At 50.7% G+C, this 17,031-nt stretch overlaps 1 protein-coding gene across 3 annotated transcripts in view; it reads left to right on the top strand.

Annotated features, from left to right (window-relative positions):
* Window positions 1–16,175, top strand: part of Rab37 (RAB37, member RAS oncogene family) — a 73,461-nt gene extending 57,286 nt beyond the window's left edge. The window contains exons 1-9 of one of the 3 annotated variants that reach the window (XM_021176601.2): window positions 7,903–8,191; window positions 10,849–10,959; window positions 11,878–11,919; window positions 12,461–12,527; window positions 12,615–12,667; window positions 13,634–13,699; window positions 14,256–14,312; window positions 14,395–14,471; window positions 14,591–16,175. In XM_021176601.2, coding sequence (XP_021032260.1) covers window positions 8,099–8,191; window positions 10,849–10,959; window positions 11,878–11,919; window positions 12,461–12,527; window positions 12,615–12,667; window positions 13,634–13,699; window positions 14,256–14,312; window positions 14,395–14,471; window positions 14,591–14,696 — 672 coding nt within the window. In that variant the 5' untranslated portion in view covers window positions 7,903–8,098 and the 3' untranslated portion in view covers window positions 14,697–16,175. Of the gene's footprint in view, window positions 1–7,902; window positions 8,192–10,848; window positions 10,960–11,877; window positions 11,920–12,460; window positions 12,528–12,614; window positions 12,668–13,633; window positions 13,700–14,255; window positions 14,313–14,394; window positions 14,472–14,590 lie in introns of those variants that run through there. The other 2 variants (XM_029484145.2, XM_021176603.3) reach the window with 2 other exon arrangements.
* Window positions 16,176–17,031: the final 856 nt, after the last annotated feature.

Below are 17,031 nucleotides of genomic sequence, written 5' to 3'. Positions count from 1 at the left end.
TCTCCGAACTTTTCCAAATTCCTCCTGCAAACCAGTTCCAAAGGCAAAGACGCTCACAGGTTTGTGGCAACAGCATCCCCACTCCTGGTACCAGTTCTGTACACTACACTTGCCATCACTGCAGTTCCAAAACCAACCTGAAGAAAGGTTTAGTTTGCCTCACAGTTTCAGAGCTTCTGTCGTGGTCCTCAACTCTGTGGATTCTGGGCTCCTAAGGGGACAGAACATCAGAGCTACTATCCTCACAGCACATAAGAAGTGGGGAGAGAGGTCGAGCATAACTTGTAAATATTAACCTGTGGCCTACTTTCTCCAGCTAAGTCTCACCTCCTAAAAATTCTACCACCTCCCAAAATAATGCCCCGAGCTGGGGACTGAGCATTTTCTGAAAACAAACTCATTTAAGGACATTTCATATTCAAACCACAAGACATTAACCTTTCCCACCAACCCCTGTCCCACTGCAAGCCAGGTCTTCCTTGTTACAACTGGTCTTAACTTTCCCAAAACTCTCCAGTTTTACTGAAACCATGTTGCAAAATTCATCTCCAAAAGCCTTCCTCTGTTCACTTCCCATCCTCTCACTACTGCCTGTTAAAGTCTAAACTCCCCCCATCTTCTGGTCAAAGCAGCACACAATTGAGGCCTGCACCTCTCGCCACTTATTGGGCGTATGTAAAGACCTGCAGAGGCTGCTCCAGTGGGATCATCATAGGGACAGAGTCAATGTTTTGACATGGCCTGTGTCTTAGTCAGAGTTTCTATTCTTGCACAAACATCATGACCAAGAAGCAAGTTGGGGAGGAAAGGGTTTATTCGGCTTACACTTCCATGCTGCTGTTCATCACCAAAGGAAGTCAGGACTTCTTGCGCGCGTCCGACTCGACCAGCAAGAACGACGCTGCAACAGGATCCTTCTGCACGCGTTTATTGGGAGAGCTTGATTGCAGAGGCGAAAGGACCCTTAGCCCAGCCCTGGTGCTGCTTTATATAGGCCTAGGAGAGGCGTGTCTCACACCCGGATTGTGTTGTGTTTGGTTGATACTTACAACCTCATTTGCATTCTTACATCTGATTGGTTACTTTCTCTCTTATCTGATTGGTTACTTTCTCTCTCTTCTGATTGGTTACTTTCTCTCTCTTCTGATTGGTTACTTTCTCTCTTATCTGATTGGTTACTTTCTCTCTCTTCTGATTGGTCAATTTTGGTCAATTCTCAAAACCTCATCTTGGCAAAAGACTTTCCTGCCTATGTATGCGTGGTGGCCAGCAGAAGCCTGTGCCACTTTGCAACAGCACATGTGGCTTCCCACATCTCCCCCTTTCTGTTTTAATAAAATGAGGCTGGACTAGGCCTGTGCAATTATGTCCATCTGCTGTGGCTCCTGTTTTAGGTCGTTCCTCCAATGTCACAGTCTTTTCCCGTCGTAGGGTAACCCTATTGCCACCGGGCCCCGTGCCTTAGGTTGGCCTGTGCATGAGGAAAGTTGCCCGTCTCTGGATACCCCAGAGCTGTGTGACAGTAACTGCTAAATGACCTAGGGCGAACTCTGCAAAAGAGGCCAGCCAAAAAATGAATTAGTGGGGAAATCATGATCACCCTGTCGTATGCATCAATGTGCAAGGGCTGATCAATGATTGTTGAGTCTCTCTCATGCGCAAGAGCAGAGAACTCAGATGCCGACTAATTCTTGAGCATAGATAACCAAACTTTGGGGGAGGCGCCGTTTTCAATAGCCAATAGTGCCTGAGATATAATCACCTTGTCACGTTTTTGTTGTGTTCTAAATTTGCATACCAACCAGAGCATGAGCGCCAGTCCACAGCATATGGCAGCACCAAACAAAATCACTCCCACCCATTCCTTAAAGTAAGAGAAAGCAGAGGAAAGCCAAGAGGTAAAGTCTCCAAAGGTCACAGGTTCCACTCTGGTTCCATTAAGGTTCAGGATCTGTATCTGCAGCCTCTTCTGCAGCCTGTCCAGCTCCTGCGACCAGTTTCCCTTCAGATAATTCGATAGGTCTGTACTTTTAATAAAAGAATTATTAATATACCTATTGGGAGTAATGCATACATGCGGAGTGGATGCCACACAACTCATTTGAATGACATCCATCATCTGTTCCATGTTATGCTGTAAAATATCCACTCTCTGATTCACTAACATTAATCCTGAGGCGAGATGAGAATCCACCCTTTGCAGAGTGAGCAATGCCTCAGACGTTTTTTCTGCTATCTGACTTATGGTATCAGCACTATTAACTTGATTGGCCATAGCAATTCCTGCGGTAACCGCTGATGCTGCAGACACTACAATGGCAGTGACAATGGCAGCTGTGATTCCAAAATCTCTCTTCTGTCTAATTAGATTCATTATTGGGAACTTCTCTGGATCTGCCTCAACAGGTACAGGGACCAAGATTGGTAGCTGTACCACTAAGGCTAAGGATTTGGTTCCATTCCAGCATTGCGTCAAAAAACAAGTGATATTTGTACAATCTAACCATTCTGTATCATTTTGAAATTCAGCCAATATAAAGAAAAATGGAGGACTAACACAAACTTCTACTGGAGAGGTAGTCATATTTCTGATAACTCTATTAGTTGTCACATTATCTAAATGAGCAGAGGTATTGGAAAGTGTGGCAGAAACATTCAGTATCTCATGAAAGGTGCCAGTCAGCAGTGCAAAGGCTGACAGACTGGTACTAGCACCTGCCTCATTACTTAAAATCCATTGGTAATATGGCCAAATATTTTCTTTTCCTGTAGCATCTTCCTTATCATTCATTACAGAAAAATCTAAAGGAGGTGACAAAGCAAAACCCTTTGCTATTTCTTTTCGAGGAAAAATTTTTGATTGACAAGGTGAAAAAACTATAGGAAATGTGAGGTCCGGATGACACCAGGGCACGCTGCGTTTGGCAGTAGCATTGCCAACAGGCCATCGTGATCTTTTGGGAATAGTCACCTTTCCCTTTATCATAATAGTGGTGATGTTTATAGGTGAAGTTATATTATTTCCAACATCACCTGAGCCTAAATGCTCTCCTTGGACGACTTGCGTTAAAGCATTAAGTAACACTTCAGAGCTCACTTTATTTTGGATAATGGGGTCTGCCCAATTAGAGATAACCTTTTTCTTTAAAAATATACAGGGTGTAAAAGGTCTATCCACATCATGCACAAAGCATAGTGTATAATTTAAATGAAAACTCGTACTATTATACACCCGTGGCTCTTGAGGAGTTTGTCGTGCACAAGGCGCATCCAGAAAACATTCTGTTGCATAAAACAAAGGCAAGGTGGAAGAATTGGAATGTACCGGTAAAGGTACTGGCCATGATCTTACTATGGCCCACAAAGGTATACTTATCCTGGTCTCAATCATCAGGAGCAGGAATAGCAGGATCATCTTGGGATTCATCTTGCTCTTTTACGGTCCTTGTCAGTCGCGTCGGGACCCAAAGTGGATTTTCTTCACCCGGTACCACCGTTCCTCAGCTGAAGAGTTCTGAATCCGTGCGGTCGAATCCTTCTCAGCAGCCTGTTTTGCAGGAACACTTTATTAACACCGCTCCCCAGCTGAAGAGTTCTGAACCCACGCCGGATCCTTCTCAGCAGCCTGTTTTACGGGAACCTTTATTAACCGCTCCTTCCCCGCGATGCAGTTCTGAATCCTCCCTGTAGCAGGGGGTCTTCGCTCGTGCCTGAAGATGTTTCGTCCTGGGTTTCGGCACCACTTCTTGCGCGCGTCCGACTCGACCAGCAAGAACGACGCTGCAACAGGATCCTTCTGCATGCGTTTATTGGGAGAGCTTGATTGCAGAGGCGAAAGGACCCTTAGCCCAGCCCTGGTGCTGCTTTATATAGGCCTAGGAGAGGCGTGTCTCACACCCGGATTGTGTTGTGTTTGGTTGATACTTACAACCTCATTTGCATTCTTACATCTGATTGGTTACTTTCTCTCTTATCTGATTGGTTACTTTCTCTCTCTTCTGATTGGTTACTTTCTCTCTCTTCTGATTGGTTACTTTCTCTCTTATCTGATTGGTTACTTTCTCTCTCTTCTAATTGGTCAATTTTGGTCAATTCTCAAAACCTCATCTTGGCAAAAGACTTTCCTGCCTATGTATGCGTGGTGGCCAGCAGAAGCCTGTGCCACTTTGCAACAGCACATGTGGCTTCCCACAAGGACTGGAACTCAAGCAGGTAAGAAAGCAGGAGCTGATGCAGAAGCCATGGAGGGATGTTTTTTACTGGCTTGCTTCCCATGGCTTGCTCAGCCTGCTCTCTTATAGAACCCAAGACTACCAGCCTAGAGATGGTCCCACCCACAAGGGGCCTTTCCCCCTTTATCACTAATTGAGAAAATGCCTTACAGTTGGATCTCATGGAGGCATTTCCTCAACTGAAGCTTCCCTCTCTGTGATAACTCCAGCTGTGTCAAGTTGACACAAAACCAGCCAGTACAGCCTGGGTGCTGTGCTGTATCTTTGCACCATGGTTTAAAAAACCTGAGCGTCAACTTTGTTGCTCCAGCCTCTACCCTAGTCTCCCCTCCACATCTGGACCCTGCAGTCAGTGGGCTAGGTGCTTCACAGCCCTGGGGTTCTCTTCAGTCCACCTGCATGTCTGGGAAGAACCCAGGTGTTCCTCTAAACAGGCAGGAGAGGTGCTGGTATCGCTGGCTCTCCCTGTATCAGGAGTGTGAGTGTCCTCTAGCACAGTACAGTGAGAGTTTCTGGTTTGAGGGTAATGTGGTGTGCATGTGCACTTTGCATCTGGGGGACATGAGAGAGGTTGGGTAATTTATAGTGTTTTATATTTGAGAGTGATTGGGGCATCCGTTGAGGATGTGAGTTATGGGGTCAATTTGAGGGCATGTGGGCATTGATGTATTTTATGAGCTCGTGGTAGAATGCAAATTATGTCTGTGGTTTCCACGGGCTGAGAGACAAAGCACCTGTCTGGAGTGAAGTGGGGCCTGTGTCGGGGAGTCGTGTAAAACATGGTATGATTGTGCTACGACAGGAGATGGGTGTAATGATGTTTCATGACATGCAATCTAGTGTGTGTTTGTGATATGAAGCTTGTATGTTAAGGGATTATGTGAGGTGTGCGTGTGAGGCGTGGCTGTGTTACAGTGTCGGTGTCAGAGTGTGTGACTGTGGTAAGACGTGAGATGTAAGCAGCTATGGGAGAGACGCAGGTTGTTGGGGCATGCACACAGTATCAGCACAGAGGTCAGAAAGCCTTGGTGGTGTGTTCTAGATCATTCCCTCTGTCCTGAAGCCTACATTTTACGATTCCCTGCCCTTGCGTGAGCATCTCTTCTACACAGTCCCACTCTGAAGGTCCTTAAGGCCCTCGTGCTTCTGTCTGTCTCAGGACTGCCCTTGAACACACCACAGGATATTACAGCATCTCAGGGGACAAAGCATGGCTCATCCATACTTCACTGCCTGCATGCTGCAGGCCCAGGGAACATAACCCAGAGACGCTAACAAGCATTGCCAAGAAAAAGGACTGAACTCTCCCCGGTTCTCTGTAAGAATGATTTTATCTCTGTCGTCTCTGGAGGTGCCTGGGTTGCTCTATCTCAAACCCATTCCTCTAAGGCAAGTGTAAGCAAGTGTATGTGACCAGTAGCTTAGCTCCAGCTGTAGTGGCAAGCTTAGCTAAATCACTTTGGCTCCCAGACAGTTGCGTGCTCGCATGCAGAACCCTCTGGATTCGCGAAAAGAACACACACAAACACACACATACACACACACGCACACACATTAGCTTATTTTTGATATGTCTTAACTAGCTCAAAGGCTGGGCAGTTCTGATCCTCCGCCCAGATAGCATACATTTCCCTCCGGTACTCCTGACTCAACGCCTTCTGAATCTGTGTTCTCTCTTTGCTGCCCTGTTACCTTCTGGGCACCCTCCCCTGGGGCTGCTTTCCCTTCCCACCTACATTTTGGACGATTTCTCCTTCTGCAGCTCTAAATCTGACCCATCTCGCTAGAGATCACCACGATTCTCCAGTTTTCTCCCTAGCTACCCGCCCTCACAAATCCCCAGGTCACGCCCACCTCAGTTTACCTGCCCAGTCATTGGCTGTAAGGCAATCCTTTAATGCCAATCAAATCCAGCTGGGGGCGGAGACCGTCAGGGTCTGGGACCTCGGCCTTTGGGAGCCGAATTGAACTGAGACAGCGTTAGAACCAATCCCTAACACCAGCTAAGCCCCAACCTCTGAAGCCTTTGCCTGCTCCCAAAATAATAATGGAGCCAACAACACACACCAAAGTCCCAAACCAAGGGGTCAGCAGTATCCCAGTCGGATTCTCCCTACCCGCTTCCCAGCTTCTGTTGCCTCCGGGCATCGTCCTTGTTCCTTGGAGTCATCAAATATTCCTGTCTCTACCTCTGGCTTCATGAGGCTATCTTCTAGCCATTTGCTTTAAACCTTTCGCAATCACACAGTCACACTGGGTTAGGGGCTTGTCTCGGTTAATTTTCCCGTTGCTGTGATAAAATACCCGGGCACAAACAGCGTGTGAAGAAGGGAAGTTTGGTGGTTAGAGTCCATCGTGACGGGGGAAGCCCCAGCAGCAGGAGCCTGAGGCAGTTGACCCGCAAACAAGCAACAGAGAACAACAAGCGGTGTGATCTCTTCCTCTTCATGCTGTCCTCCTCTAGATTGGGTCTTCCCACCTCCATCAACCTAATTAAGATAATCCCTCACACGATGACTCTAGGGCCTGCCAAGTTAATGATCAGTATTAACCAGCACGGGACCCCTATTCCAGTATGGCCCAGTTCTAACCTACATCTCTAATGTTCCTGCTGCCAAGGAAGGTCACACACATTTTGAGTACCAGTGCCTAGGGCTTCAGCATATCTCTTGGGGGACACGATGAACCCCCACAACATTAGTTTTCAGTGGACGGTGAGCAAGGGGCAAGCCACTACCCCTCTCCAATTCCCACCTCGACAAAGTCACCTCCATCCAGGCTCCGGGTTCTCCTCTCAGCTGTCATGAAATAGTTCCTGCTGATGTACACAGCCAGTTCCCAAGTCATAGTCACCCCAAAGCCAGCCCTCACTGCCCTCACCTAAAAAGTTGAGGGGCCCATCCCCCCTCCTACACCCCGCATCCAGTCCCCCCATCCTGTTCCCTTCTATACAGCGTTGAGGTGTTGAAAAGTTGGCCCACAAGCTACTGAACCCCAGTATGTGCAACCCCAGATTCTCCATATCCCCTGTCATCCGGAGCTGCAGGGTTCCTGAGCTGTACTAGAAACAGCTCAAAACGACCCACGACTTCATGAATTCCTGTGGCACCCACTCGGTGGCTAGGCCTAGGCCTTCCCTGAATAATGTTGGCCCTATCTTGTCCCCTTGGAAAGATGGGCTTTAAGAGCTCACCTGCCCGTGGTGGGACATCAGGGGCTTAGACTATCAAATGAGGGAGAAACATGGCAAAGAGCTCCAAGTGTTAGCACCACCCAGGAGCTCCCCAGATGGTCAGTGCGCTCCAAGGTGAGTGTCGGTGAAAAAGTAGACTCAGATGAGCTGAGGTCTATCAGAACCGCTTGGGTGCTAGTCTCAGAACGCAGCTTCCTGTCCAAAATTGTTCAGGGACGTCCCCAGCTTCTTGCCTGCAGGTAAGTACCGGACTGTTAACTGGCTGGAGCTCGGGCGCGCCCTGCTGGCCACTGCATAGCAGCAGTAGGAAACCAAGCGCCACACCTTCCGCAGCTAGCTGGGTCTCCCGGGTCCGCAGCCTCGATGGCAATCTAACTTCACCACTGCGACCTTAATGGGCTGGTCCTGTAGCAGGACTCATTCCGTGCTGTAAGAGCACTAAACTAGGCTAATGTCTCTCAGGGGGACTACCAGTCCCTCGGGCGTGCATTCTGCGAGTCTCAGACGTCCTGGTTGGCGTCGTCGAGGGGATGGCGGGACGGAGGGAGGAGTCTATCAGGGTCCGAGCCGGTTGGTGGATGGGGAGGGAGGAGTGGGCGGAGCCTAGGGCAGGGCGGTTCCGCGCTCTCCCTCGCTTGCTTCGAGCCAGGCTCACCTCTGACTGTCCGGGGACATGACTGGCACACCAGGAGCTGCTACCGCTGGGGATGGCGAGGCCCCTGAGCGCTCCCCGCCCTTCAGCCCGAACTACGATCTCACCGGCAAGGTGGGTGGGCTCTGCGCTCAGTGCTGGGGACCCCCCAGGCCAGCACTTAGGGACATCCCTCCCAATGTCCTTTGCCTTAGGACCCTGTCCTTCCCTGTCTACACCCCTCTCTGGAAGTGTCAGCTGGGTCTCTGGTCTGGGGCATAACCCCTGGGCTCATCCCAGTCTCTAGGGCTCTAGGCTGACCTCGGAGGGCATGGGGTAAGGCAGATCAGAAGGACTTAGACTCCCCCACCCTAGGAACAAAAACCCAGTTTCTTCTGCCACACTTTGGAATACTGGGGGATAGGGACTCTCTGAAGACACAGACAGGGCATCCCTGCCTGCAGAGGCATCTCAAGGTTAATGCCTTTTTTGAGCTAAGCCTCAAAAAGTGACACCTGTCACAGGCGTGCTTTGGGTCCCCACTCAGCAGTAAATCCCACCCTTCCCCTCCCCACTGCCTCCAAACATAGACTCACAGCTCCTTCCCAACACCCCAGGCTGCATGTAGCCAGCCTACAAGTCCACTTGGGAATTTTCAGAAGCTGAGAAAGAACATGGCAATTAGTGACCATGGCCCACTCTCCCCCCCCCCCGACCTCCCCCTCCCCCCCCCCCCCCGACAACCTTAAAGGCAACTCTCTGGGGTGCATACATTCTGCAGGAATGGCCTGTATAAAAGGACGTGGGAGAAGTATGGACGCCAGTCTGTCACCACCTCTCTTATTGGTGTCCTTGGCTTAAGCAAGTACATGGAACTCTAAAAAGAGATGCTGAGCCAGCCAGCCTCTTGCACTCTTTTTCTACAGGGTTAAGGAGAGATGAGTAAGAGCTATGCCAGGTAGAACTGATGCCTGGTCTTGAAGGGTACCTGCCTCTTTCAGGGTCTTGGTTCCTCTCCAACACCAGATCTCACTCTCACTAGGAGTTTCACATCTCCACCCCCTAGGGTTTCAGGGGAAGCCAGTCAGCCAGCCTACCCACCCAGAGACGTTGAGATAGGCGTCCTGTGTGGGCTTGTGGCAGGAAATGGGGCTCTAAGTCCTCAGGGGAGGGGAGTTGCTGATGGCCAGCCCCCACCCCCAGACTGATCTCCTGACCTCCTGGCCCTGCGGGACAACTGAGCTGTTTACCTAGGAGGTGGCAAGGCTGAGCAGCTGTTTGTGTTTGGTGGACTTGATGGGCTGGGTGACCTGGCTGCATCATTTGCTCAAGGCAGCTGTGATCTGTAAAGTACACAAATACCGGTATTCGCCTGCCTCCCTCCCTTCCTCCCCTGTATGGCTGGGGCCCCAGAGCCATCAGAGTGCCTGCTGGGAGCACCTGCAAAATAGCTGACCCCCAGCCTGCCAGGCTTGGCCCAGTCCTGAGTCTGTAGCTGTGGGAAAAGAGCATGATGGGAAAAGATCCTTGGAGCACCTTAGGTCTGGGGTCTCGGGCACTCTTCTCGGAGTCTTAAGTGATTCCCATCAATCTTATCGCTAGTCATTGACAAGCTCCAGAAAGGCTGCAAAGGAACGAGCCCCACTCCCCCACCCCACCCCCACTTTCCTCCTATTATGGTGGGCAAGCCGATGAAAATTTCCCCAAAGCACACAGTAGGGTTTTTATAATTTGGGAACTCGGCCTTGCATCCCTTCCTCTCAGACCCACTCTGACATCTCTGCCCCACAATCAACTAATCAGGCCCAAGACCCTAGAGCTAAGGAAGAAAAGCTTTTTAGCTCTTTGGCTCTGCTATCAAGTTCAGAGAGCCCTGAGCAATTCCAACCTTATTAACAGTCTAACCAGGCAGCTGGGAACATTCCAGTGTTGAGTCTACACCTCCGTTCTCCAAGATGACTGAGCAGAGAGCTCCCTCCCTCTACCATACCTGCATGTTCTCCACAGTGACCCAAAGATGCCAGTTTACAGCCATTCGTCCCTCTTGGGAGGTTTCTGCTAAAAACTTCAGACGAGCTGGCTCCCCATCTCAGAATAAATTCCAGCCTTCCCTAATTCCTGCAAGCCTATTATGAGCGTAAGCCCTCATTAGACACTTCCAAATAAATGTCTGACCCAAAAGGAAACTCAAACAATAGTAATTTAAAGAGAGTGTCCTGCCCATCAAGTCTTCTCTTTCTTTTAAAGAAGGGGGGGGTGGTTCTCGTTATTTAGCCTTAGCTAGTCCTTGAACTCAGAGATCTGCCTGCCTCTGCCTCTCAAATGCTGGGATGAAGGACCCGCACCACCATGTTCCCACCCACCTGTCAAGTCTTGGTAGGCTACGGGAGAAGAGGTCCTTTTCCCTGTGTGGGAGACCCATACACTCAGAGCATCAGTAGTCTCTGCACTGGCCAGCAATGGGCAAATATATATCCAAGGTACAGACCAACGGAATGTGAAGTTCTCTGGGGAATCTCCAAGTACTTTGGAGATCTCAGCTCGGCTTCAAGGACATTGACTAGTGCAAGAAGCTCAGAGGGAGAACCTCAGAGGCTGAGGCAAGGAGACTGGGGGAGAGAGGCATGGCGATGGCAGGGACAGGCTCACTGGAGGCAAGTGTCCCTCTGTCCTGCTGACATCCTTCTCCATCCTTCTCTCCTTCTCTGACCCTCTTGGGGGCATCTGAAATCCCAGAAGACCCCTTCTCCCCCCTCCAGTTGCTATTAACTGCCTCTGCCCCCATCTCCTAGGTGATGCTTCTTGGAGACTCGGGCGTCGGCAAAACCTGTTTCCTGATCCAATTCAAAGACGGGGCCTTCCTGTCCGGAACCTTCATAGCCACCGTCGGCATAGACTTCAGGGTGAGGTGGCTGCAGGCTCCTCCTGCAGTGAGCTGGGCTACAGCTCAGGCTCAAGAAGGGTGTCCTCTCCTTGTCTGCTTTGAATCCTGAGGGCACTTGGGGCTTACTGCCTGGAAGGCCCCAAAGGCACTCCCACCAGGACCACAGAGATGGCTAGGTCAAAGGAGTCTGGGTAGGGCTGGCATCTTGCCCACCTTCTTCTCAGCTCTTGGATAATGTCCCCCAAAACAAGGTAGTTTCATGGTCTTAAGTCCAGAGAGCCCCTTGCTAGTGGCCATCTGATCTGGGCTCTTCTGTCAAGGTCGGTTTTCAAGAAGCAATTGCCAAGTAGCTGAAGGTCTGGATTCAAAGGCAACAGATCTCAGGGCTGTCTCCCATCCCACTCCCCATCCCCAGGTATCTAAGATCTCTATATCAGTGTGCACGTGGGACCACTGAGTACTGCATATCAAAGGATCCCAGAGGGAAAGGGCCTAGCCCTAGCAGGTGAGCCTATAGAAGCTTCATGCTTCTCCCAGTGAACCGAGTGCTGAGGCTTCACGGAGAGAATCATGGGGAAGATGGTCAAGCCTCGGAAGGCCTCGGGATGCTAATGGGTGCCTCATCACTAAAGTTGAACCCTGAGAGACAGAGATTGAAGCGGGGGAAGGGGCAGAGCCTCGCACACCCTCCCCGTGCTGCCTGCTGAGTCCAACAGAGGACCAGGCAGGTTTGAAGGTCCTCCCTGCCTGGCTAGGTTAGGAGAAGAATGGATAGAGGGATCTTCGAGCAGGTCCCCACTGCTCTGTTGGCTGAAGATGTTTCAGGCTCACCACACTGCCCACTGACTGGGACAGGAAATTGGCAGAACTCTGGGGGCCAGCCTTCCCTCCCCTCCCCTCCCCTCCCATCCCAACCCTCTGCCCTTTTCTCTTTCAGAATAAAGTGGTGACAGTGGATGGTGCCAGGGTGAAGCTTCAGGTACAAGCAGAAGCTGGGGCGGAGGAGGGGCTTGCGCTTGCTTGCCTCTCAACCTGAACCACAGGCCTGCAGCCCTGGCCTCAGCCTGGGGTAACTTCCTGTGGGGCCCATGAGAGGAAACTGCTTTTCTTTGTTTGATATCTGCAGAAAAAGCAGTTCCCAGGCACCCTTTCTCCTATCAAAGGCAATTCAAAGTACCCTCCGCCCGACTTAGCCTCCCTCGGGCCCCCTCCCTCCCAGTTTTCTGAGTCTCTACTGAGCTAAGGATCCCCAACCCCTAGGCTGGAGAAGAGGAAACAGCAGTAAATAGGCTTAGGATCCCAGAAAGGCGATTTAAGAGGTCGTCAGATGCTGGGGAGCCTTGAGAACTGTGAGAAACCCAAAGAAGGAAACCGCTCCCCCACCCTGCCCCCCTCCCCGACATCTCACAGACAGCTCCCCCCTCCCCCACCCACTCCAGCTCATAGACAGCTCTCATACCACAGCATGAGGTCTCTAGTCAGCAGCTAGCCCTGCCTCCTTCTCACCTCTCTCCTCCTAGATCTGGGACACTGCAGGACAGGAGCGCTTCCGCAGTGTGACCCATGCTTATTACCGAGATGCTCAGGGTAAGTCCCCTTATCCTCTGTCCCCTCCCCATTCCACAGCATCTCTGCAGATGCCCTGAACTCTCCTCTATATCTGTCCCCCTCCAGCTTTGCTCCTGTTGTATGACATCACCAACCAGTCCTCTTTTGACAACATCAGGGTAGGTCCTCCCCTCCCCAAGGTCCTTTCCCTGTCCCAACAACCCTGCCTGTCATGAGCAGCCAGAACAGGGCTTCTGCAGACCAGCTTGCTTCAATTCTGTAAAAGCAGGTAGACCATAGAACTGTCACCTTGAAATACACTCAGCAGTGACCATCTATTTCATTAGATACGAATTATCTATTTCATGTAGACATGAAAACCGAGCAGGCTGGTGTGCCCTGTATAGCCCTGACTGCAATTCATGAGTGTGTTATATATCAAAGTGTTTAGAACAGTCCCAGCTCCACCCTGGACAGTTATCCACAGGAGGAAAGCCCAAGCAGAAAACTCCACATGCATCCAGGCCAAGTTGCAACTCAAGAAGACAGAGTGAGAGGTTGTGTCCTCAAAGCCAAACCATTAGAGAGGCCATAACCAGTAAATACAAACACAACTCTGTGAAAAGCATTGTTGTGGTTTTGTGTGCTGACAAGGCACAATCCTTGAGGACTGACAAGCAAACTGAGGGGATAAGACAGATAGGTATAAAAGGATAGAAGCTGGAGATCATGGCCATCTCCAAGCCTATTCTCAGGGCAGACATCACTAATCAATCACAGTACTTATTGGTCAGAAAGGCAATACAGGATAATGGACCCCAGAGTCTTGTTTGGTCAAGGCAAATATTTACTGTATTACATCCCCAGCCAAGCTTAGTCATCTCCACCTTCAATTCCTATTTGTTGTTGTTGGGTTGTTTTGGTTTTGAGGTAGAGTCTAGATATGTTGCTCAGGCTGACCTCCAGTTCTATCCACCCGCCTCTATGTGGGGAGTATAAAACCCCATGTTCCCCACATATGGCTAATCCCCCGTTGCTTTTGATTACTGAGCCCTTTTGTGGTTTTAGAATCCCAACAGAGCCCTCTAGGAGAAGAATCCCCTGGTCCTTGGCCTCAGCCTGGCTCAGCTTGCCCTCTCCCACAGGCCTGGCTCACAGAGATTCATGAGTATGCCCAGAGGGACGTGGTGATTATGCTTCTAGGCAACAAGGTGAGTGGCTCTGTGCTACAGTCGATGCACTGATGCGCTCGACCTTTCTCTCCCACTGCCTCAGCACCAGCCCCACCCAGCTCCATAACCACCTAAATCCTTCCGGCAGAGGACTCTGAGGTCTCCAGCATGGGAGTCAGACATGTCTTGTGGCTTCTGTCTGTCCTGCCCGAGAGCTTTAGTAGTAGCCCCTTCCACCAATAGCCTCAACTGCCGCCAGAGAGATGCCAGGTGACTCAGCTGCCAGCCATCCTTAGATTGTTATGGACAGGGTCAGGGGTTAAGTACAAAGGGTTTAATTCAGCGGCTGTCACCTGATGAAGCTGGGTCACCACACCCTTTGCTAGAGTTACACACCTCCCCAAGTGCTCAGGGCTGGCATTGGGCACACAGCCGGAGCAACCCAGAAACCCTGGCTCCTGGCCAATCACACCTGCCTGCAGTCCCTCAGGCTACCAGAAGAGGGCAGATAGTGCTTGCTCCTGGGGCAAAAGATGGGCTTTCTGGGATCCATGCTTCCTTCCCAGAAGTTGATTGACACACATGGGCTTGACAGGCTGATGTAAGCAGCGAAAGGGTGATCCGTTCTGAAGATGGAGAGACACTGGCCAGGGTAAGTGACCGCCAATGGGGTTGGGTGAATGGTGAGAGAGGAGGCCAGAAGCAGGCCCTGAGGATACTCTCTTCCTGGACAGGAATATGGTGTTCCTTTCATGGAGACCAGTGCCAAAACTGGCATGAACGTGGAGTTGGCCTTTCTGGCGATTGCCAAGTAAGAGCTGAGCAGGAAAGGGGAGCCTGAGGTGGGACGGAGGACAATCTGGAAAGCCGGTGGTGGGGGAGGGGAATGTCAGGCTCTACACTCCAGTCCCATCATTCTTCCTATTCCAGGGAACTGAAATACCGTGCAGGAAGGCAGCCTGACGAGCCCAGCTTCCAGATCCGAGACTATGTGGAGTCCCAGAAGAAGCGCTCCAGCTGCTGCTCCTTTGTGTGACTCCCCAGGGGCTAAGAGGAGGCCCAGAGACCCTTGGGGATGCAATAGTCCAACTGCCACACCAACTAGGAGAAGCTGGGGGCTCAGTGGGCAGCCCCCGCCAAGGGAGTAGCCATTACCCTAGTTTCTTTAGCTTCCCTGCATCATGGGAAGGATTAAATACTCATACTTTATCTTAATACACATAAACTAATAACACAAAAGGTACCCGTATGCCCCCCAAAATAGGTAGGGACTCGGTGGTCCTTTGCTTTCTGGGACTAAGTTCTAAAAGGCTGGGCCTCTCTCCTAGCAAGAGTGTTACTGCACCAGCATAGCACCAGGGGGCGCCAGAGCACTGCTAGGGTGTGGGAGCTGGTTGTGACCCCCCCTCCATCACCAATCCTCACTAAGGGGGTGAATGAGACCCCAGACTTCTCCTCTCTCGGCTCCCAAAAAGATAATAAGGGCCCTCATGCAGGGAGCTAGCCCAAAGCCTTGGGCAAGATAAACATGGAGATTGTCCTAAGAGGAATAGCAATTACTAGGTACTGAGTCTGCTCAGCTACCTCTGGCTTTCCCAACCCCCCTTCTGGAAGCGTGCACATGCTTTTTCTCCAGCACGCACGAACAGTGGGGCACCTGAAAACACTCCTTCCTGATCTCTGGACCTCACATCCCAGGGGATGCCCCGCTCTCCCATGGAACCTCTCTTGTCAGCTTTCCACCTGGGTTCCTAGACAACCAGAGGTCAGAGTCTGGAAAAAACTTCCCCTCCCTCCCAATCCCGAGACAAAGTGTACAACACCACAGATATTTATGGCAGAGGTCAGAGCCAGATAAAGAACTTGTTGGCTCCTGGAATGGGTGGGAGGCAGAACTGAACAAAACCATAGTCCAGTTTTTCCCACTAAGCCCCAGCTCTCTCTCTCTCTCTCTTTAACTTCAGACCGATACTAGGACAAAATGGTTTTATCTTTTCCTCTTCCGCTAAATTGGGTTGAGAGAGTGGGAAGTTGTCGATTTGGGGGTGGGCTGATGCTATGTGCACAAAACAAGGAAGTATGGGCAAGTCTGGGGTTTGGAGAGGGGAAACAAAGAAGCCCTGTAGGCCCAAGGCCATGTGTCTCCCAAAGCTCTGATCTGACCCTTAGAAGGAAGGACACTCGCAGGTGTGCAGACCCATGACCAAAGGAAGCTTTACTACATCTCTATAGGTTGGGCAGCGACTGAGGCTCCAAGAAAGTATGCATTACACATATCTGAGGTTACTATATTTGCTTTCAAGGCAGAAATCTTGCTCCCAGAGCAAAGTCAGCACTCTAAACTTGGGTTGATAAGGAAGCTCTCTGTGACCTCTCATAGGCAGATCAGGGAGGAGCCTGGGCTCCGGGTTCACTTCTGGGGCTCTGAGCAGATTGCTGGAGCTCTGGTCACATACATAGCTCTGGGCCTCTGGCATTTCTGTTTTTCAGAATTAAATTGCAGTATTTTGGAAAATATACTCTGACCGGTTTTTCCCCCTCTGTTTATTCCCAGAAGGAGGATCGTGTTAGTTTGTTACGTGGCACGTTATGGGAAACTGTTACCCAATGTCCGAATCATTCCATCTTCACCCATTGGCGTCCTCATAGGTTCAACTTACCCCTAACTGACTACCCTCCCCCCAGCCTCTGTGGCCACATCTGCGCTGGCAAGAGGGAGCTGGAATGCTTATCTCACAATCCAAGTCATTTTTCTGTTGAACAAAGCCAGTCTTCCATTCCCTCCGAAGTGAATCCTGAGATTGACTACCTAGCTGTCTCACCCGCCCTCTCTCCGTGACTAAAGGCTACTGCCAAAACTAAGCCCTTTATTTATTATTCATTTATCTGTTCTCAGGCAGCCTGTCTTCCAGGTGGGCTGCAAGGAGCCTCAGTCTCTCTACCAAGCCCTACAAGTTTCTAGAAGGGATCAGAGCCCAAACCTCTGTCTATACGCAAGTCCAGGGATAGAGCCGCGGCTCCACAAGAAGAAACTTTGTTATTTAAACAACTCTACTCCGGAGTTATTCTGTTACAGTTACCCTGTTACAGTGTTACTGTGTTACAGAAGACATCCGTCCGGTTCTTAAGTTGGCTCTGGGGAGGGGGAGGAGTGAGTGTGGGGAGCATGGGGTGGTTTCCCCAGCAACTGTCGCTCCCCTCCCTCGGGCCAAGCTATGCAACAGGCTTTGGCTGAAGGCGGTTAAAGCGTTGAGAATCCTTTACCCAGAGACTGGCTCTTCTAAATCCCCCTCCACAACGTGGAAACCAGAGCGGAGCCCGTGGGGCCTCCGGGCTCAGTACCTGGAACCCCGCCCCAGCCCCGGCCTCGG

The sequence above is a fragment of the Mus caroli genome, unplaced genomic scaffold, assembly GCF_978045245.1.
Source record: "Mus caroli unplaced genomic scaffold, Mus_caroli_1 scaffold_13, whole genome shotgun sequence".
Taxonomy (NCBI): domain Eukaryota; kingdom Metazoa; phylum Chordata; class Mammalia; order Rodentia; family Muridae; genus Mus; species Mus caroli.
The sequence above is the reverse complement of the archived record's forward strand: the minus strand, read 5'-3'. Positions and strand labels throughout refer to the sequence as shown.